An 18,445-nucleotide genomic window follows, 5' to 3' on the forward strand; every position below is an offset into this window, starting at 1 on the left:
AAACAGGCAATGATGGGATTTGGACTATCATTCGTAGGTTCAATAAACAGGCCCATTTCATTCCTGTGAGGAAGAAGATAAAGCCAGAACACATGGTCAAGATATTCATGAGCAATATCTTTAAATACCACGGGATGCCTCAATCAATTGTCAGTGACAGGGATCCACGTATGACGAGTCTTTTCTGGAAGGCATTGTTTGAGAACATGGGCACTACGCTAAAGTTCTCTTCTTCGTTTCATCCGCAAACTGATGGACAGTCAGAAGAGGCAAATTCTACTATTCTGGACCTGCTCAAATGTTATGTGTCAGAGCACAAGGCAGCTTGGGAACACCATCTTCCATTGGTTGAATATGCTTACAATAACACTGTGCATACGTCAACAGGTAAGGCACCATTTGAGATAGTGGAAGGAGGGAAGAAAGTCCCGCCCGTTTTGCAGACTAAGGACAAGATTTTTGAGGCAAACAAGTATGTGCAAGATATGGATGAAACATACAGGAAGATAAAGATTGCTCTTGAGAAGACTCAGGCTAAGCAAAAGAAAGCTGTTGATCGTCACCGTCGTGAACTTTTATTTTCACTTGGTGATTGGGTGCTTTTGCGCTTTGAAAAGGCCAGGTTAAAGAAAAGGAAAGGCAAGGAACACTTGTTTCCTAAGCTCAGTATGCGATATTATGGTCCTTTTCAGATTTCAGAAAAGATCAGCGATGTAGCTTACAGGTTAAAGCTACCAGAAGGCTGGAAAATACATAATGCTTTTCATGTTAGCCTTCTAACTTCTAAGACCCTTTGTTGGTAATATGCCAGAGATATGCTTGATGAGGAACAACCCGAAGTGGAAGAATTGGATGAGATCCTTGTTCCTGAACAGATATTGGCACATAAGGAAAGAAAGGTTAGAGAAAAGGTTGCAAGACGCTATTTGGTGAAGTTCAAGAACTATCCATCATTGGATGGCAAATGGATGGAAGAGTCTGAATTGGTTGATTCACCTCAGCTATTGCAATTGTATCTTGAAGCCTTTCAGATGGAACCCATAGTGACTTGATGTACCCTTCTCTGGAGCAAGGCAAGAGCATGGTTCATGATACTCAAGAGAGTAGTTAAGCAATTGTATCTACTCTTTCCATACAGAATTTAGCTAGAGAAGTTTGTGCTTGAGAGTATACTAGAAGACTTCTATGCTTGATATATGTGTCGTAGCCACGTTGGTGGGATTGTTTAATCGTCCAACGCTACATTTTCGGAAGCATGTATATCTTGGATTCCCATCATAGAATATATGTGATATCAGGAGATACCGCATGTATTATTGGCATGCAACCGAGGTCGCTTGCAGTATTTCAAGGGTGGGGTGTGTCACCAGGTGTTATTTTCCTGTTGCCTTCCGTAAATAAGTACTAGATATTTTTATTTATTTTTATTTTTACTTGTTTTCCCCCGAACCCTTGAAAAGGTGCAAGTGGACATTGCATGGCCAGTGTGAAACGGCTGTAGCCGAATAGGTTTCTCACAGCGGGAGTCTGGGTCGGTCGGTCTAGGACTGGTCGAGCCAGTTAGCACTGAATTCTGATGAGTATGGAAGCCTGTGTGCGCCAAATAAAGTCTGGGCCACTTGGAAAGTCACTTATAACTTTATAAGTCAGTGGGAACTAGAGAATTAACTCAAAAGGGGCAAACTGGACACATGGCGGCTCCTAGTGCAGTTTTCCACTTCCATCAGCAAGAGGGGCCGCCCAATTTGAGAGAGGAGGCTGATTTGACTCATAAGTGAGCTACAGTGTGTGTGTGAGTAGTGGGTGCAGGTTTACAGCTTTAATGGAAAGCTTGCCTTCTCCTCTGTCTCATTTAGCGTGATGATTTGCTCTCATGCATCTCTCTCCCCTTTGGCACATATGGTAATGCCCACTAGTTGGGCTACTCAGAGGAACATGTACAGTTCTGGGGGTTTATGCGCGTTTGCCAAGGCAAGCCCACAGGTACGCACAGTTCCATCGCGAAAGATTGCGAGTTCGGAGAGTTTTCTCGCGTGAAACTCGTCCAATTCACAGGGGAACTGTCCCATTGTGTGCGGGAGCCCTTGGGACACGCAAAGACGTGTTCGCTCCGCTAAAAACGATCCGAAACAGCGAATTACAGCCTGCTGTGTTTTTCTGCAGGTTTAAGGTTTCGCACCTAAACTGCAAGGGAACCCCGGGGGAGCCTTGTGAGAGCCTTGGGATGCGTGTACAGGCTTTTGGGCACCCGGCAATGAAAAACAGAGAATTACAGCCCGCTGAATTTCTGTGACAGCTCACCAGAAAGCTTCCAGATAGCGAGGGAATCCGTCCTAGACAGGTGCTTTTGACATACACGGGTTTTTGCGCCGTTATCCTACCGAAATCCGGTCAAAAACCTGCGTTTTCAGCCCTCGCCAGGTTTGGACAGCTTTGTGAAAGCTTGTGCTAAGTGGTCGGATCGTCTACCTTAATTTGAATAAGGAAATACCGAAAGGGGCGCCAATCTTTGGGGCCTACAGGGTGTCGGTCTCGTGTGCGCAGTGACATTCTAGTCGCTGGACGCAACTGTGTTCTCTTCCCTTCTCAGTGCTCTGCGTAAAGTTAACAGGTAATTCAAATAGTACCGCCCTCGATGTTGTATAGGCCAGTTATACCATCCACATAGGCAATTGCAGTATCCAAGGTGATAGGGTTGTATTTATGCACATCGTCCTTCAGGTTGGGTTGGGGTCCGTCGATAAAGCTGTGAAGTTTATCAGAGGGACTAAGGGTCTCTATCTCCAGAGTTAGTGTCACCAGCGTGTGACTACTATCTATCCTTTTTGTTGATTTCTTTCTTATTATCTATTTACTTTCACTTTTTGGAAACACCCCTCGGGAAATCTAACTGCCCTGCATTGCATAGCTAGTGTGGAACTGTCCAGAGGGAGTCCAGGCCTAAGGGCAAGAGAGCACTAAGGTTGGACAAGGACTATGGTTAGCCAAGTGGGGTCATTGACTAGCCAAAGTGGAATCCTTTGCTACAGAGGCTACATTTCAGTTTTGGGATGTGGCCGCAGTGTACAAAGAGGGTCGGATGACCTAGAAAGATACAATGGCAGCATCTCCTAAAATTTAGGGAACTGCTATTTTGGGACCTGAAAATGTGTTGGCGTCATTACCTCCGGAATGACAAAGGGAACATTTTCTTACTCTGCCGTGAAGTCAACTGGGCAACCGGTTGGGATATTTTTAGGCGGCAACCCCGAAACGGGAAAATGCTTGTAAATGTGCCAAGTGGCACATTCTGGTGCAGTTTCCAATGCAAGAAGGAGTTGGCGCTGAATTTGAAGGGAAGAAGGGCTCATTTGCTGATTTTGTCACAGGTTAAGAGCTATGGAGTGCTTGCTTTCCCTCTTATGCACAATGCGGTGCCAGGAGTGATGCCCTGCACGCTACGCACTGCCCTCTCTCTCCCCTTTGGCAGTATGTTATGCCCCTCTAGTGGGCTCTTCATTTGACCAATGTACAGTTGTGTGGGTTCATGCGCGATTGCCGAGGCAAGAGCCTCTTGCACAGGTACTGGATTAGCTAGCGGCTAATCCCCCCGCAGGTACAGGTGAATTCGGAGAGGTTTCACGCCAGAAATCTCGTCCGATTCAAAGGGCAAGTAGCCCTACAGGTGCGGGAGCTCGAGGACTTGCTAGGGATGCGACCGGCACGCGGAACGGAGCCCGAAACAGTGAATTACAGTCTGCTGTGTATTTTTGCAGGTTTAGGGTTTTGGCCCTAAACGGACCCTAATACCCCCAAGAGGTTCGGGGACGCAAGGGGACCACTGTACAGGCGATCTGGCGCATTTTCAGGGCTGAAAACAGAGAATTCAGCGTGCTGCAGATTCTCGCCAGGTTTTGCAAAGTGCCCGTATGCGTCGGGAAAGTCAGTCAATGCGTGGGAATACTGACCGTGAAGGGTTCTAGTACAGTTATGCTGCCGAAATCGGGCTGGAACAGTGGAAATTCAGCCGAGTTTGTGCGGGGCAGCTTGTAGGAACCACAGCGTTTATTCCCTCTTTTGAACAATAAAGAAATACCGAAAGGGGCGCCTAAGTTAGGGGCCAATCTAGTGTCCGTCTACTCATACAGGTGCAATCTAGCAACCTGTATCCCTCTCCCCTTTGTTGTGTCTTGAAAATACAAGTAAAATAGACGACTAATAATGGGTGAAAGCTAAATCAAGGTTTAAAGTAAAGTCTACCGCCCTTTTTGGATCATACAGGCCGGTTACATGGTTCCATCGACGGGATTAAATCACTTTTTCCCATAGAAGTGAGCCTTGGTCAGTTTTGGGCTTGAAGACACAGGGGATCATAGACCAGACACAGGGAGTTGTAATTATGGCTGACAGACCAGATGATGTGACTGAAGAGGTTTCCTCTTCACAGGGTCAACAGACACATGAAGTGGGTGAGTCCTCAAGACCACCACAGACTGATGATGATATATTCAGGACCCAGTTAGCTACTGCTGTGGCTATGTTCACACAAGTAATGCAGAACCCAAGGTTTTTAGCCTTTCTGCAACCTCCTGTTCCGTCTCAGCAAGTTGGGTCACTGGATCATATTCAAAAGCCTGTTAAGGCTCGAGCACAGGTGATTCATACCGCACAGTCAATGGAAACACCTGTACACTTGACGGAGAACATGCAGTCTCCACAACGTATACCTAAGGTGCAAGAACAGGTGGCTGAGATGCCAGTTTTTCAAGCTGTACCAATTCAGCCCGCCACCTTTCAGCAGCCTATAGCTGGTTCTAATGGGCAGGGAAGCAACCTACAGGCTATGCAACAGGTCTTCCCACCACCTTCAGTACACCCTGGCTATTTTGGAGGTGGATCGGTATTTCAGAGCATGGCTGGTCATGCACCTGGAAATCAGTTTTATACGCCAGGAACAGTGTTTGGGGGTGCTCAAACGATGATGCCTAACCCCATGTACAGTCTCATGGGTATGCAACCAGGGTTTCAAAGCACTCAGGGACAATTTGGGATGCCACAAGCAAATTTTGGTATGGCTGGAATTACAAATCAGCAGCCAAATATGGCATTTCCAGGTCAAGTTAATAGCGGCCAAGGAACACAGATGAACCCTATTAGTGTTCCCATGTTTCAGTCACTTCCATATGACAATTTAACGCCGCTGGAGAGGCCAACTCCGTACAAAGAAGGTGGCAAAGGAGTGTCATTCACGACCTTTACAGGGTTTGATGACAGGAAGAAGGCTCTTTCATTCCTCCAGCAGTTTGACAAGGCCTATGCAGGGGGAAACTTTACAGAGGCTTCAAAGGTCCGCAAGGCAGCCACTTTCTTGACAGGGAATGCGGGACAATGGTGGACAACTTTATTGTTTCAAGGGCAAGCTCCGTCCACATGGATTTACTTCAAGCAGATTTTTGCAGCAGCATGGTTATCTGATGATTTCGAAGCAGATGTCATGACAGAATGGCACCAGCTTAATGCTGCCACTTGCAGAAATCTGGATGATTACAATCGGAAGTTTTGGAAAGCTCTACTTCCAGTAACTTCCTATAGGTTTGTGCCATTGACAAAACAGATTGAAAAATACTGTTGTGGCCTACCTAAAGGATTGAGAAAGTACTGTACGAAGACAAAAGTCACTACTTTGACGCAGCTCATCGAGGTAGCAAACACTGGCAATGGTTTGCTCAAGGGAGAAGATTGTGAATTTAACACTGGCGTCAAGGCAGGATCAGGCAAGAAAAATTCAGCCAAGAAGCACGTTCCCAATGAGGCTCCTAAAGGGACTCAGGAGTCAGCCAACGCAGGGAAAGACAAAGCTACGGCTGAATCAGAAAAAGGACCAGCAAAGAAATGGAAAAGACGTTTTCCTCGCAAGTCAGAAGAGCAAAAGAAGGTCCTGAGGACAGAGAACAAATGCTTTATATGTGAGCAGCCTGGCCACATTGCTTACAACTGTCCTACAAAGAAAAGGCTAGCTGATTCTGAAGACAAGGAGGACAGGAAGGGAAAGAAGCCCATGGCTGGTCTAGTGCCAGATATGGTGGGCGACAAGCCAAATTCAGATGCAAGTGAGCTTTGCAGAGCATGGGGAAAGGATAGGGATCAAACAGTGCTTATCTTCTTTGATCCAGGTGCCAAAGCCAACTTTATTTCCCCAGAATTGGCTTCAAAGTTGGGAATCAAACCTAAAGAGATGGGGTATACAGCAGAGGCAGGTTTGGCATGTCCTGGCCATACAGAGGCTGTGACACCCATAATTGGAAAGTTACGTCTACATATCCAGTCCTATGTAGATGCTGAAGAATTTTACATCATGCCACTGGACGGATGTGATGTGTTGTTAGGTATTCCTTGGTTATTTCGTGTACAGGGAATCATGGATGCCTACAACAAAAAGATCACTGTACAGAGCAGGGGAAAGACTCACATTCTGGATGTAAAGCTTAGAGGGGAGTCTATTCCTACTGTATCAGCTTCTGCTATTACTTCTGTAATGAAAAAGCATCTTTCTGCGTACTTGGTTTTTGCACGTGAAGTGTCAGATTGTGATGAATCAAATTTATCTGTGCTAGATAAAGAAAGGTCAATGTTTTTACAACAGTATAGTGACTGTTTTTCCGATTCATTACCGTCTCAATTACCGCCAGAGAGACCCGAGGACCATGCGATAGATTTGGTGCCAGGCAGTAGCCCACCAAATAAGCCTCCGTACAGGGTTAGTGCGGCTCAGCAGAAAGAGATAATGGGCCAAGTACAGGAGTTGTTAGAAAAAGGACTGATTCAGCCCAGTTCATCTCCATTCTGTTCTCCAGTGTTGTTGGTGCAGAAAAAGGATGGCTCATGGCGTATGTGCATCGACTACCGTGCACTGAACAAGAATACCATCAAGAATAGGTTTCCTATACCTAGAATTGATGATATTATGGACAAATTAGGAGCAGCAGCTATGTTTAGCAAGATAGATCTAAAGAGTGGGTACCATCAGATCCGCATTAGATCAGAGGATGTGTACAAGACTGCTTTTAGAACAACGTTTGGCCTTTACGAATTTTTAGTGATGCCCTTTGGTCTCACAAATGCTCCTGCTACGTTCAATAGGATGATGGACAGAATTTTCCGTCCACACCAGCAGTTTGTTGGTACGTTCTTTGATGACATGATAGTCTATTCAAAGAATGAAGAGGAGCATAGGCATCACTTGGCCATTGTCTTCAAAGAGCTACACAGTCATAGGTTGCTCATCAATGCAAAGAAAAGTGAGTTTTTTCTGGAAGAGATTCACTTTCTGGGACACATTGTCTCAAAGGACGGTGTCAGAATGGATCCTGCAAAAGTCGAAGCGATCAAGTCATGGCCAAATTTGAAGACGGTGCATGATGTCCGAAGCTTTTTGGGACTATGCTCCTATTACAGAAGGTTTATCCGAAATTTTGCTGAGATTGCTTCACCTTTACATGCTCTTCAAAAGAAGGCAGTCACCTTTAGATGGACACAAAAAGAGATTTCAGCTTTTAATCTCTTAAAGGAAAAGATGACTTCAGATCCAGTCATTGTGTTGCCAGATCTTAGGAAGTCATTTGTGGTCCAGTGTGACGCCTGCGGTAGTAGCATTGGTGCTGTGCTAATGCAAGATGGCAGGGTAGTAGCCTATGAGAGCAGAATTTTGCAAGGGCCAGAGATGACCATGCAGGTCTATGAGAAAGAGTTACTGGCTGTGATTCATGCGCTCTTAAGTTGGAAACACTACCTGCTAGGTGCAGATTTCGTTGTCCAAACGGATCATCAGACCTTGCGATACTTCTTGACACAGACAAAGTTATCTGAGAAGCATATGCGATGGGCAAATATCTTGTCCATGTTCCATTTTCAGATTGTGCATGTGGAAGGCAAGAAGAACGTTGTGGCTGATGCCTTGTCAAGGAAGCCACAAATTTCAGCTGTGTCGATTCCTTATCATCATGAACTTGATGATATGAGAGAACAGTATGCAAATGATGAAGATTTTGCAAGGGTCTTCGAGCAACTAATGGATGGACAACGTCATGAACACTATCTTCTTAAAGACGGGTTCATGATGATGCATGGCAGATTGTGTGTCACAAAGCCATTGCGACGCAAAGTTATGGAAGAGAGTCATGTCCCACCATATGCAGGGCATCGTGGTATCGATGCTACAGTTAAAGCGGTTGAGACATTCTTCTATTGGCCTACATTGAGAAGGGATGTGGATGCCTTTGTGCGAGAATGCCTAATATGCCAAAAGGTCAAGTTTGACAGGCAAAAGGCACCAGGGTTATTGCAACCACTACCTATTCCAGATAAACCATGGCAAAGTATTGCTATGGATTTTATCTTTGATCTTCCAAGAACGCAGACAGGAAATGATGGTATTTGGACCATTATTTGCAGATTCAGCAAACAGGCTCATTTTATTCCTGTCAGGAAGAAGATAAAGCCAGATCAGATGGCACGCTTGTTTATGAGCAATATTTTCAAGTATCATGGCATGCCACAGTCGATTATTAGCGACCGTGATCCACGCATGACTAGTTTGTTCTGGAGAGGCTTGTTTGAGAATATGGGTACCACGCTCAAATTCTCTTCGTCATTTCATCCTCAAACAGATGGGCAGTCAGAAGAGGCAAATTCTACTGTCCTAGATCTGCTGAAGTGCTATGTGTCAGAGCATAAAGGAAAGTGGGAGCAGTATTTGCCATTGGTGGAGTATGCATACAATAATACAGTGCATTCATCAACTGGCAAGGCACCTTTTGAGATAGTTGAAGGTGGCAAGAAAGTTCCTCCCATACTGCATACAAAGGACAAGATATTTGAAGCAGATAAGTATGTTCAAGACATGGATGAAATGTACAAGAAGGTCAAAGTGGCCTTAGAAAGGACTCAGGCAAAGCAAAAGAAAGCAGCTGATCGTCACCGTCGTGAAGTGGTATATTCACTTGGTGATTGGGTGCTTCTACGGTTTGAAAAGGCAAGGTTAAAGAAGATGAAGGGCAAGGAAAGACTGTTTCCAAAGCTCAGCATGCGTTACTATGGGCCTTTTCAAGTGTGCGACATAATCAGTGATGTTGCATATAGGCTGAAATTGCCTGACAGTTGGAAGATTCACAATGCGTTTCATGTGAGTCTTCTCAGACCCTATGTGGGTGATGTGCCAGAAGATATGCCAGCTGAAGATCAGCCGGAAGTCGAGGAACTTGACGAGATCTTGCTCCCTGAACAGATTTTGGCACACAAAGAAAGGAAAGTGAAAGGCAAGGTTGCGAGGCGTTACTTGGTAAAGTTCAGAAACTATCCAACAATGGATGCTAAGTGGATGGAAGAAGGTGAACTTGCAGAGTCACCAACTGTGTTATCACTCTACCTGGAAGCCTTCGATTTGCAACCTACCTTGACCCCTTGAGTTTCAAAGCTACATGGATTGTCAGTGTGACAATGGCTTCTGAAACCAATGATGTACATGGTATTTAAAGTGAGCTCAAATGAAATACCTGTTACATGAATGTTAGAGCTGTACAGATTGTCAGTTTGGCAATTGCTCTTATGGAATGTCCAAAAGTTTGGTTAGTGCTATAGAAGTGAGTATTTCTTGTCAGTTTGTCAAGGATACAGTGATTGCTTCTATTGAAGAGTACATGTGTAACTGCATTCTTAAACTGTCGGTTTGGGTATGCTCGAAAGTGTTACGGGATCCAATGTGTACGATAAGACAGTGGCAAAATGTGCAGCTATCATTTTGTCATTGGAAAGTTAGTGACTCAAAGCAATGGCAGAGTGCGAAGCTACCACTATGTCATTGGGACAGGGTTCACACGCAGGCAATACATGAGTCGACGAGGTGTTGAATACACCAGGGTTGACAATGAGCATGTATGTGTCGTACATGTGGCGACAGGTGTTGAATACATCAATGTTGACTAGGAGCTTGTACGACATAGATGCAAACGAGGACGTTTGAGATTTCAAGAGGGGGGTATGTCACCAGCGTGTGACTACTATCTATCCTTTTTGTTGATTTCTTTCTTATTATCTATTTACTTTCACTTTTTGGAAACACCCCTCGGGAAATCTAACTGCCCTGCATTGCATAGCTAGTGTGGAACTGTCCAGAGGGAGTCCAGGCCTGAGGGCAAGAGAGCACTAAGGTTGGACAAGGACTATGGTTAGCCAAGTGGGGTCATTGACTAGCCAAAGTGGAATCCTTTGCTACAGAGGCTACATTTCAGTTTTGGGATGTGGCCGCAGTGTACAAAGAGGGTCGGATGACCTAGAAAGATACAATGGCAGCATCTCCTAAAATTTAGGGAACTGCTATTTTGGGACCTGAAAATGTGTTGGCGTCATTACCTCCGGAATGACAAAGGAAACATTTTCTTACTCTGCCGTGAAGTCAACTGGGCAACCGGTTGGGATATTTTTAGGCGGCAACCCCGAAACGGGAAAATGCCTGTAAATGTGCCAAGTGGCACATTCTGGTGCAGTTTCCAATGCAAGAAGGAGTTGGCGCTGAATTTGAAGGGAAGAAGGGCTCATTTGCTGATTTTGTCACAGGTTAAGAGCTATGGAGTGCTTGCTTTCCCTCTTATGCACAATGCGGTGCCAGGAGTGATGCCCTGCACGCTACGCACTGCCCTCTCTCTCCCCTTTGGCAGTATGTTATGCCCCTCTAGTGGGCTCTTCATTTGACCAATGTACAGTTGTGTGGGTTCATGCGCGATTGCCGAGGCAAGAGCCTCTTGCACAGGTACTGGATTAGCTAGCGGCTAATCCCCCCGCAGGTACAGGTGAATTCGGAGAGGTTTCACGCCAGAAATCTCGTCCGATTCAAAGGGCAAGTAGCCCTACAGGTGCGGGAGCTCGAGGACTTGCTAGGGATGCGACCGGCACGCGGAACGGAGCCCGAAACAGTGAATTACAGCCTGCTGTGTATTTTTGCAGGTTTAGGGTTTTGGCCCTAAACGGACCCTAATACCCCCAGGAGGTTCGGGGACGCAAGGGGACCACTGTACAGGCGATCTGGCGCATTTTCAGGGCTGAAAACAGAGAATTCAGCGTGCTGCAGATTCTCGCCAGGTTTTGCAAAGTGCCCGTATGCGTCGGGAAAGTCAGTCAATGCGTGGGAATACTGACCGTGAAGGGTTCTAGTACAGTTATGCTGCCGAAATCGGGCTGGAACAGTGGAAATTCAGCCGAGTTTGTGCGGGGCAGCTTGTAGGAACCACAGCGTTTATTCCCTCTTTTGAACAATAAAGAAATACCGAAAGGGGCGCCTAAGTTAGGGGCCAATCTGGTGCCCGTCTACTCATACAGGTGCAATCTAGCAACTTGTATCCCTCTCCCCTTTGTTGTGTCTTGAAAATACAAGTAAAATAGACGACTAATAATGGGTGAAAGCTAAATCAAGGTTTAAAGTAAAGTCTACCGCCCTTTTTGGATCATACAGGCCGGTTACAGTTAGCCTTTGGAACTTTGTGATGTACGCAGCCAAGGAACTTGTCTGGCTCAGGCGGCGAAGAGAGGACCGGGCATGAAAATCTACATTGGCAGGTTCGAACGCGTTGCGAATAGCACGCCAGAATTTATCCCAAGGTGTGTGTTTACCATCAGCAACCCGTCGTTGCCACCAAAGAAATGCTGTGTCCTTGAGCAGAGAACTAGCAAGTGCAACTTTTTTACTCTCGACCAAGTCTGTGTTCAATAAGTAAATCTCCATTTTAAACAGCCATTGGTCCAGCATGCGGTTGTCGCGGCGACCAGTGTATGGTTCCGACAGTTTAACATCAAGCTTCTTCTTCTGTGCAGCATTAAAAAATTTGTAAAGGAATTGAAGTTTGCGATTGTCTACCTCTTCAGTTGGATCTGGTTCGTTTGGTTCATCCACTGAAGCTTCGGAGGAAGGTGTTGAAGATGCTTCATTAATAGTCCGAGAAGTAGCACGACGACTTCGAGAAGTGTTTTGCGTGTGCATCTCATCCAAGCGAGTGTGAAGTGATGCGAGGCTTATGGAAAGTGTGGCCATCTGCTCCTTGATAAGAGTAAGAGCATCGTCAGATTGACCACCTCCATCCTGAGAATTCAGCAGGGTTATGTCTCAAAGTAACTCGAATAAGTGCAGGTTTTGGGTCAGGAACAGGAACAGGTCATGGGACGGGTGCTTCGTGAGAGCGGAAAATCTATCTGGAATAAGTTCGCGCTCTGGAGTCGAGAAAGCGGGAATAATTATCACTTCCGGCTCTAAGTAGAGAAATTCACCCGCAAAATTTCATCGAGGAATTTCGTGTACTGATTCGCGTCGGCCATCTGTGCGAAATGTCTTGCGTAGAGAAGGTGCACACAGAGCAGAGCAAGGAAGAGGTAGCGTAAGGTTTTTTTACTTTTTTAATGTAGGCTCATGGGAGTTTTTTTTTAAATTTATAAGATATGTTCGCATTGGTTTTTTTTTAACATTGGGTGTTTTCACATGGGTTTCAAAATTTGGGTTAATTTGGGAGAGGCCGGTCAAGTGTGGCCGGCCACTTGAGGTTTTAATAAATTTGGGTCATCTTTTGAAAGGTCACGCTGCCTAATTTTTTTATGTAAGAAATTTCAGTAGCGCAGCCCAGCCACCGATTTGGGAAATTCCAGCTAGCGTGGAAAATATGCTGTCGCTTGAAGGTTGCAACGCTTGGGAAATATGTTGCCGCTTCGTGAATTTGCTGGCGCTTGGCAGATGATGCCTTTTGGGGAAAGTGTATGGGCTTGAAAAGGTGCGAGCAAGACTTGCTATGCTCCAGCAAAAAACTGCAGCCCAGACAGCGTTTTAGAAAATGTGAGGGAATTCAGCAAAGCGTTTCAAAATTTCAGCAATTCAGCATTTCAGCCCTTCTCTCAAACCCAGCGATGCAGGGAAAGTGTCTGAGCAAGGGGGGGGAGACGGAGTGGGAGCACTTGGAGACAAGGTGCTTCTTGCCGTCTTGTGTCCTCCCACGGGAAGGGGTGCGAAAGTGGGTTCGATAAGGCACATCCACTCGAACCTCCTCATGAAGAGTCACAATCATCGGTACGCCCGCACACATCTGCATCTCTGTCCTTTATGTAGATAATTGGAAATGAATAAATTTAAGAGGATTCTAAGTACTAATCCTTAATTTAGTACTTAAACTCATGATCAAGACTTAAGAAAGCTGAAAATTCAAAAGATTCCGGTTCTTGTGTGACAACAGACAAGCACATAACCCCTTCTTTGGCCGTGATCCAGGCAGAAAAATTCGCTTCGTCACCGCCCTTGCAAAACAAAGTCTTCGTCTCTAAACAGATACCAGATGCTATGGTGAATGATAATTTTTCAAACTTGAAGATACTAGTTCTTACCTCCAGCGATGCAAAGGATAAATCAGATGCAGACTCTTGTAGCACGACTTCAGTCGCTGCAATTGAATCTTTGGACACAACTTGTTCCACAAGTAAACTTTTACAAATGGATATACCTCCAAACGCTACTCTGTTTCAGTCTACGACATCCCTTCAAGAGGATTTTACTGTTCCAGACAAACCAATGGAATGCCTTACAGATTTCCAACCAATGATCATAACTCGACAGAAAACTCAAGTCAGTTTACTAACAATTTCACTTGAAGACTTGAATTGAACTCAGAAACAAAACTTAGAAGACTCTATGTTTGGTTGATTGAATGTGTGATACAAGCGCCCCTTATATAGGAGACGAAGAGACATAAATGAAAAGACATGTCTCTTGGTGAAGAGACATGACTTTAGACGTAAAAACACATCCTTTCGGCGAAGAGTTGCAACCATTGAACAAAGAGTCGCAACCGTAAAACGAAGGGGTGTGACCAATCGTCGAAGGAGTGTGGCTTTTGGCAAAGAGGCACGTCTCTTGGGCAAAGAGGTGTGACCATCCAAGCGTAGGGATCCTCCTTGGCATGGCACTTCGCGTATTTGCAACTAGGAGTAGATGTATTGCTATTAACATAGTCACAAACGTGACACGATTACTCTTTTTAAAAGGGAGGTATGTCACAAAAGTGATGACCTCCTAGAAGACGAGAGAGGGGGAAAATCCTACAAGTGAAAGTGATCTCATCTTAAGCACACCACTTGAGAGGCAGGCATGTATTTCATCTCTCTCTATGACCACAAAGAATGGCCACTTTTGGGTCCCCATTCCCCAATCCGGCACCCTTTCTAAGTGACGATTGTAAGTGTGTTATCACAAGGAATAGCAACTTCCCAATTCCACTTTGCATTCCCCTCGTCTTTCTCAGCATACTATTCTCCTTGTTCATTTATTGTTGTAAGTATTTACTATTGCTCCACAGCAGCTTTCAACACCAAAAGAGCCACATGATTAGTTAGATGGCTTTAATCAACTAGGATGTCCAAATGTCTACAAAATGGCTAATGTGGTCCGTCGCTTAGGAGGAAGCTCTAGACCTCATTTGTTTGATGACCGCAACTAGCCGAGAGTGATAGTGGAGAGACCTAAGCCCAATAGAGTGTGATGTCTCCCCAAGGTCAAGTCAAACCATAGACAATGGTCTCATTCAGCACGCTTCAAGAGCTTTGCAGAAAAGGGTCCTCCATAAAGCTAAGGTACACTAACTCTCCTATCTTGGCTCAGATTCTTCCAACCAAAGGATGGCACCAAGTAGATGTCATGACTATTAAACAAATTTAGTTAGACCAATGAACGTAAATACTAACTGTAAGCAGGATCTTAAGCCATTGATAAAGGTAGAATGTTGTGGACATTCAGTCAGCTAGTGCTGAAAAATAGGAGACCATGCTTTCCTCACAAAAGTACTACATTAGTGGTGTGTATATTACCTTGAGATAGGAGCGGGCATCACCGAGGGCATAAAAATGGCGGTATTGGAGGTGGGCAGCAGCACCGTGGCTACCAAAAGCATTAAAGCCCTTGTGCTTACCCACTAGAATCATCTCCGACACCCCAAAAGCAGTGGCACATCTTGCCAGTGTGCCTACGTTATGTCTCTTGGCAAGATTGTACACGATGACAAAGCTCTGTGCAGGGCCATCCTGATCATTGCCTCCTTGTAGGTGAGTATCATCCAAGCTCTTTCCATCCCCACTCTGCTCTTCAGGGACCTTTGTAAGCGGGTCCCGCGACCCATCGACAGAGTCTGCTACCTCCGGGCAACTGGAGAATTCGACCATGTTGTTGAAACACGCATCTACTTTCAAGGACAGAATACTAGGAGGAGACGGAAATTTGACACCGTTCACTTTGTGCCGGGAGGGTGCCGTCTCTATTTGACACGGGCTTGAGCGGGAGGGGATTAATGGCGGGCATGAGATCGGCGTTGCTCGGATAATGCAATGCATGTCCTTTGAGGGTAAGAAAAGAAAACCAAGCTCAACATGGGAGAGACAAGGTATTAACATTCATTGATGATTAAGGCATTCTACTCTCGAGGTTTGAACAAGAGGCTTGAAAACAAGGATCATACATTCCGGTGTGTTTGCATGAAGTTTTCCATCAATTTTGTCTTTTTTCAAAAATTAACAACAATGTTTGCAAAGCATTTCTGCACCTATCTGGCAACAAGATTCAAAAGCAAATGCTAGGTCAAAGCTATGCTTGTGTTATTTCTTTATCTATTAAGATGGAGTTCTAACTACTCCAAAGTTGAGAAAAAAACGTTGTAGCCAAGCTTGGCAAAAGCAATCAAGTGGACACCTTCATTGTGTACCAAACTCTTGATGGCCGTGGCATCTCTTGAGAATAATTTTCCACACAATGAAAGATACACTCAACAAGGAAAAGATTAAAATCAATATGTTGCCTAAGCTTCCATAGAGGGAAGAGCGTAAAGGCCTTAAGAATCAAGTTGTTATTCTTTTGAGGAGCCATATCATGTTACTAGAGGAAGGGATGTATTATTCAACAATACAAATAATTTTTTCTTTCATCTTTCAATAGTGCAGAAATTGATGGTTCAATAGTATGAAATCATTATAACTGAGAAAAGGAAATTTCTTATAATCGTCATGAAACGAGACGAAAGTGAGCTCCTCAAAATGGAAAAAATGAAGCACATCACGATAGGCATTTGGAATAGGACGTTGTCTCTAAAATTGGATGAGCAAGGATATGTAAACTAGAAGGGTGCTTCCCACTTCATGTTCAAAGCCAAAAAAACACATGTGGTGGCTTGATTTCTTCAAGATAAATCTCGTCCATCCTACAAGAAAACTAGTTTATGTTCTCTTTGAAAGGTGGACAAAGTGGATCATGACATTTTGTCTCTGGACTTTAATCAAATAGAAATTCTTGAGTCGTAAGGTACTAATCAAACAAACATTTATTGCATGTAGACGGTATTGGTGAATTTAAAATGGAGAGGCACACCATAGAGGATTCAAGACAATGAAATGCGCGTTCACCATTTCCAAAGATGCAAATAGCATAACATTATCCATATGCGGAATGGATTTTGCTAGTATCAATCTACAATAGGCGAGAAAATGGTAGCCTTCCAAGATGATAAAACATGCCATACAAGAGGAAACCAATGAGTATACATACTTGAAGACTTCTGTGTACACACCATCTAACGAGGGACACAAGCGCGCACACACACACGCGCACACACACACACACACACACACACGGGGGGGGGGAGGGAGGCAAGGAGAGAGAGTTGCAGCATGCACACCTTCTAAATGACTAAAGTGCTATACATGCATGCGAGAGAGGAGATGAGAGTTAGAGAGCAAAGAGGAGTGACACAAGACCCGAGTCAAGCTACTTTCTTCCACATGAGTCTCTCAATGGACCAGTGTGGTGAGCCCATACATTAGTTTTGAGAGGAGTTGCATAGATACATACACACAAACGCGCGCGCACACACACACACACACATAGAGAGAGAGAGAGAGAGAGAGAGAGAGAGAGAGAGAGAAGAAGAAGAAGAAGAAGAGAATTTTAAGATTGGAGGAAACTATCTCAAGAGACCTCAAAGATCTATTTGACAAGTCTTGAACTCAAAACCTGTTATCAAGAGATATATGGCATAACCAATCTACCAACTTGGGTTATAGAAAGGTTATACCATTTTCCTTTTCCTATCAACACACCCCCACACACACACCTGAGAAGAAGAGAATTTTAACGTCCCAGGAAACTATTCCAAAAGACCTCAGAGATTATATGACAAGTCCTGAACTCAAGACCTCTTATTCAAGAGGGAAATGGAATAACTAATCTACCACACTTGGGTGATAGAAAGGTTACACCATTTTCCTCTTCTGATTAACACACACACACACACACACACACACACACACACACACGAGACGTAGAGAATTTTAACTTCATCGAAAACTACCCCAACAGACCTCAAAGATCTATACAACGAGTCTTAAACTTAAAAAATTGCTATTCAAGAAAGAAATTTCATAACCAATCCACCACACTTGGTGATAGAAAGGTTATACCATTTTTCTCTTCACACCCGCAGACACCCGAGAAGAAGAGAATTTTAATGTCTTAGGAAAATATCCCAAGAGACCTCATGATCTATCTCACGAGTCTCGGTACTCAAGACCTATTATTCAAGAGGGAATAACATAACCAATCCACCACACTTGAGTGATAGAAAGGTTACACCATTTCCCTCTTCTTAGAGAGAGAGAGAGAGAGAGGAAAAGGTGTCTTCATTTTTAAACACAAATCCTTATCCATGTGCATCTAACATCTCTTGAGAGGCAATTCAAGGATAAGATTGCTTTCTACCACACAATAAATATACACTAGTGTACTGAGAGTGTACCATAAATAAACACCATAATATACTCCCCCTTTAAGAAAGCAATTTCAGTCAGTTGTTGTGTTTTTAACCTGCAAGTCATAGCTTGTGAAATGTGAGTTTAAACTTGTCTTTATGCATCAGGATGTGACACATATTGCTCAACCTATTGGTGTGGGACAATGGAATATGTAGTGTGTGGGTGGCTTAAAACATAAGGCAATATTATTTAAGTTTTTGGAAATTTTTTGATATGTTATATAAGAGTGTCTGTCATCATGAAACATATCATTGTAAATGTATTATCAATATAAACCAAATCCAAGTACACTTCAATATAACTAAAAGAGTTCCATAACATACCCCAAGACAACAAACCACATTAACAGTAGTGATGGCCAACCACATGTAGTATGATTTTGTGATTGGTGTTGCACACTAGATAAATGTATTTCTTCAACCAATAAATATGCACCGAGGTCATGTTGTCTGAATCATTGAATTTACCCCAAGATTGTAGTGCCTAAAGTGATGAATCTATAAAGTTTATGTTGCCTAAACTTGTGAATCAACATCATGATAAAAATTGTACACTGCCTAAACCAAGAAATCTACGCAACTGTGATCAATGGACT

At 44.1% G+C, this 18,445-nt stretch overlaps 1 protein-coding gene across 2 annotated transcripts in view; it reads right to left on the bottom strand.

The window, feature by feature from the left end:
- The window catches only part of LOC147422599 (tRNA/rRNA methyltransferase (SpoU) family protein), a 119,000-nt gene extending 103,594 nt beyond the window's left edge, over positions 1-15,406 (bottom strand). The window contains exon 1 of one of the 2 annotated variants that reach the window (XM_086503518.1): positions 14,866-15,406. In XM_086503518.1, coding sequence (XP_086359644.1) covers positions 14,866-15,384 — 519 coding nt within the window. In that variant the 5' untranslated portion in view covers positions 15,385-15,406. The remainder of the gene's footprint in view (positions 1-14,865) is intronic. The other variant, XM_086503519.1, reaches the window with a different exon arrangement.
- Positions 15,407-18,445: the final 3,039 nt, after the last annotated feature.

Source organism: Adiantum capillus-veneris, chromosome 27 (genome assembly GCF_014529385.1).
Source record: "Adiantum capillus-veneris isolate H3 chromosome 27, ASM1452938v2, whole genome shotgun sequence".
Taxonomy (NCBI): Eukaryota; Viridiplantae; Streptophyta; class Polypodiopsida; order Polypodiales; family Pteridaceae; genus Adiantum; species Adiantum capillus-veneris.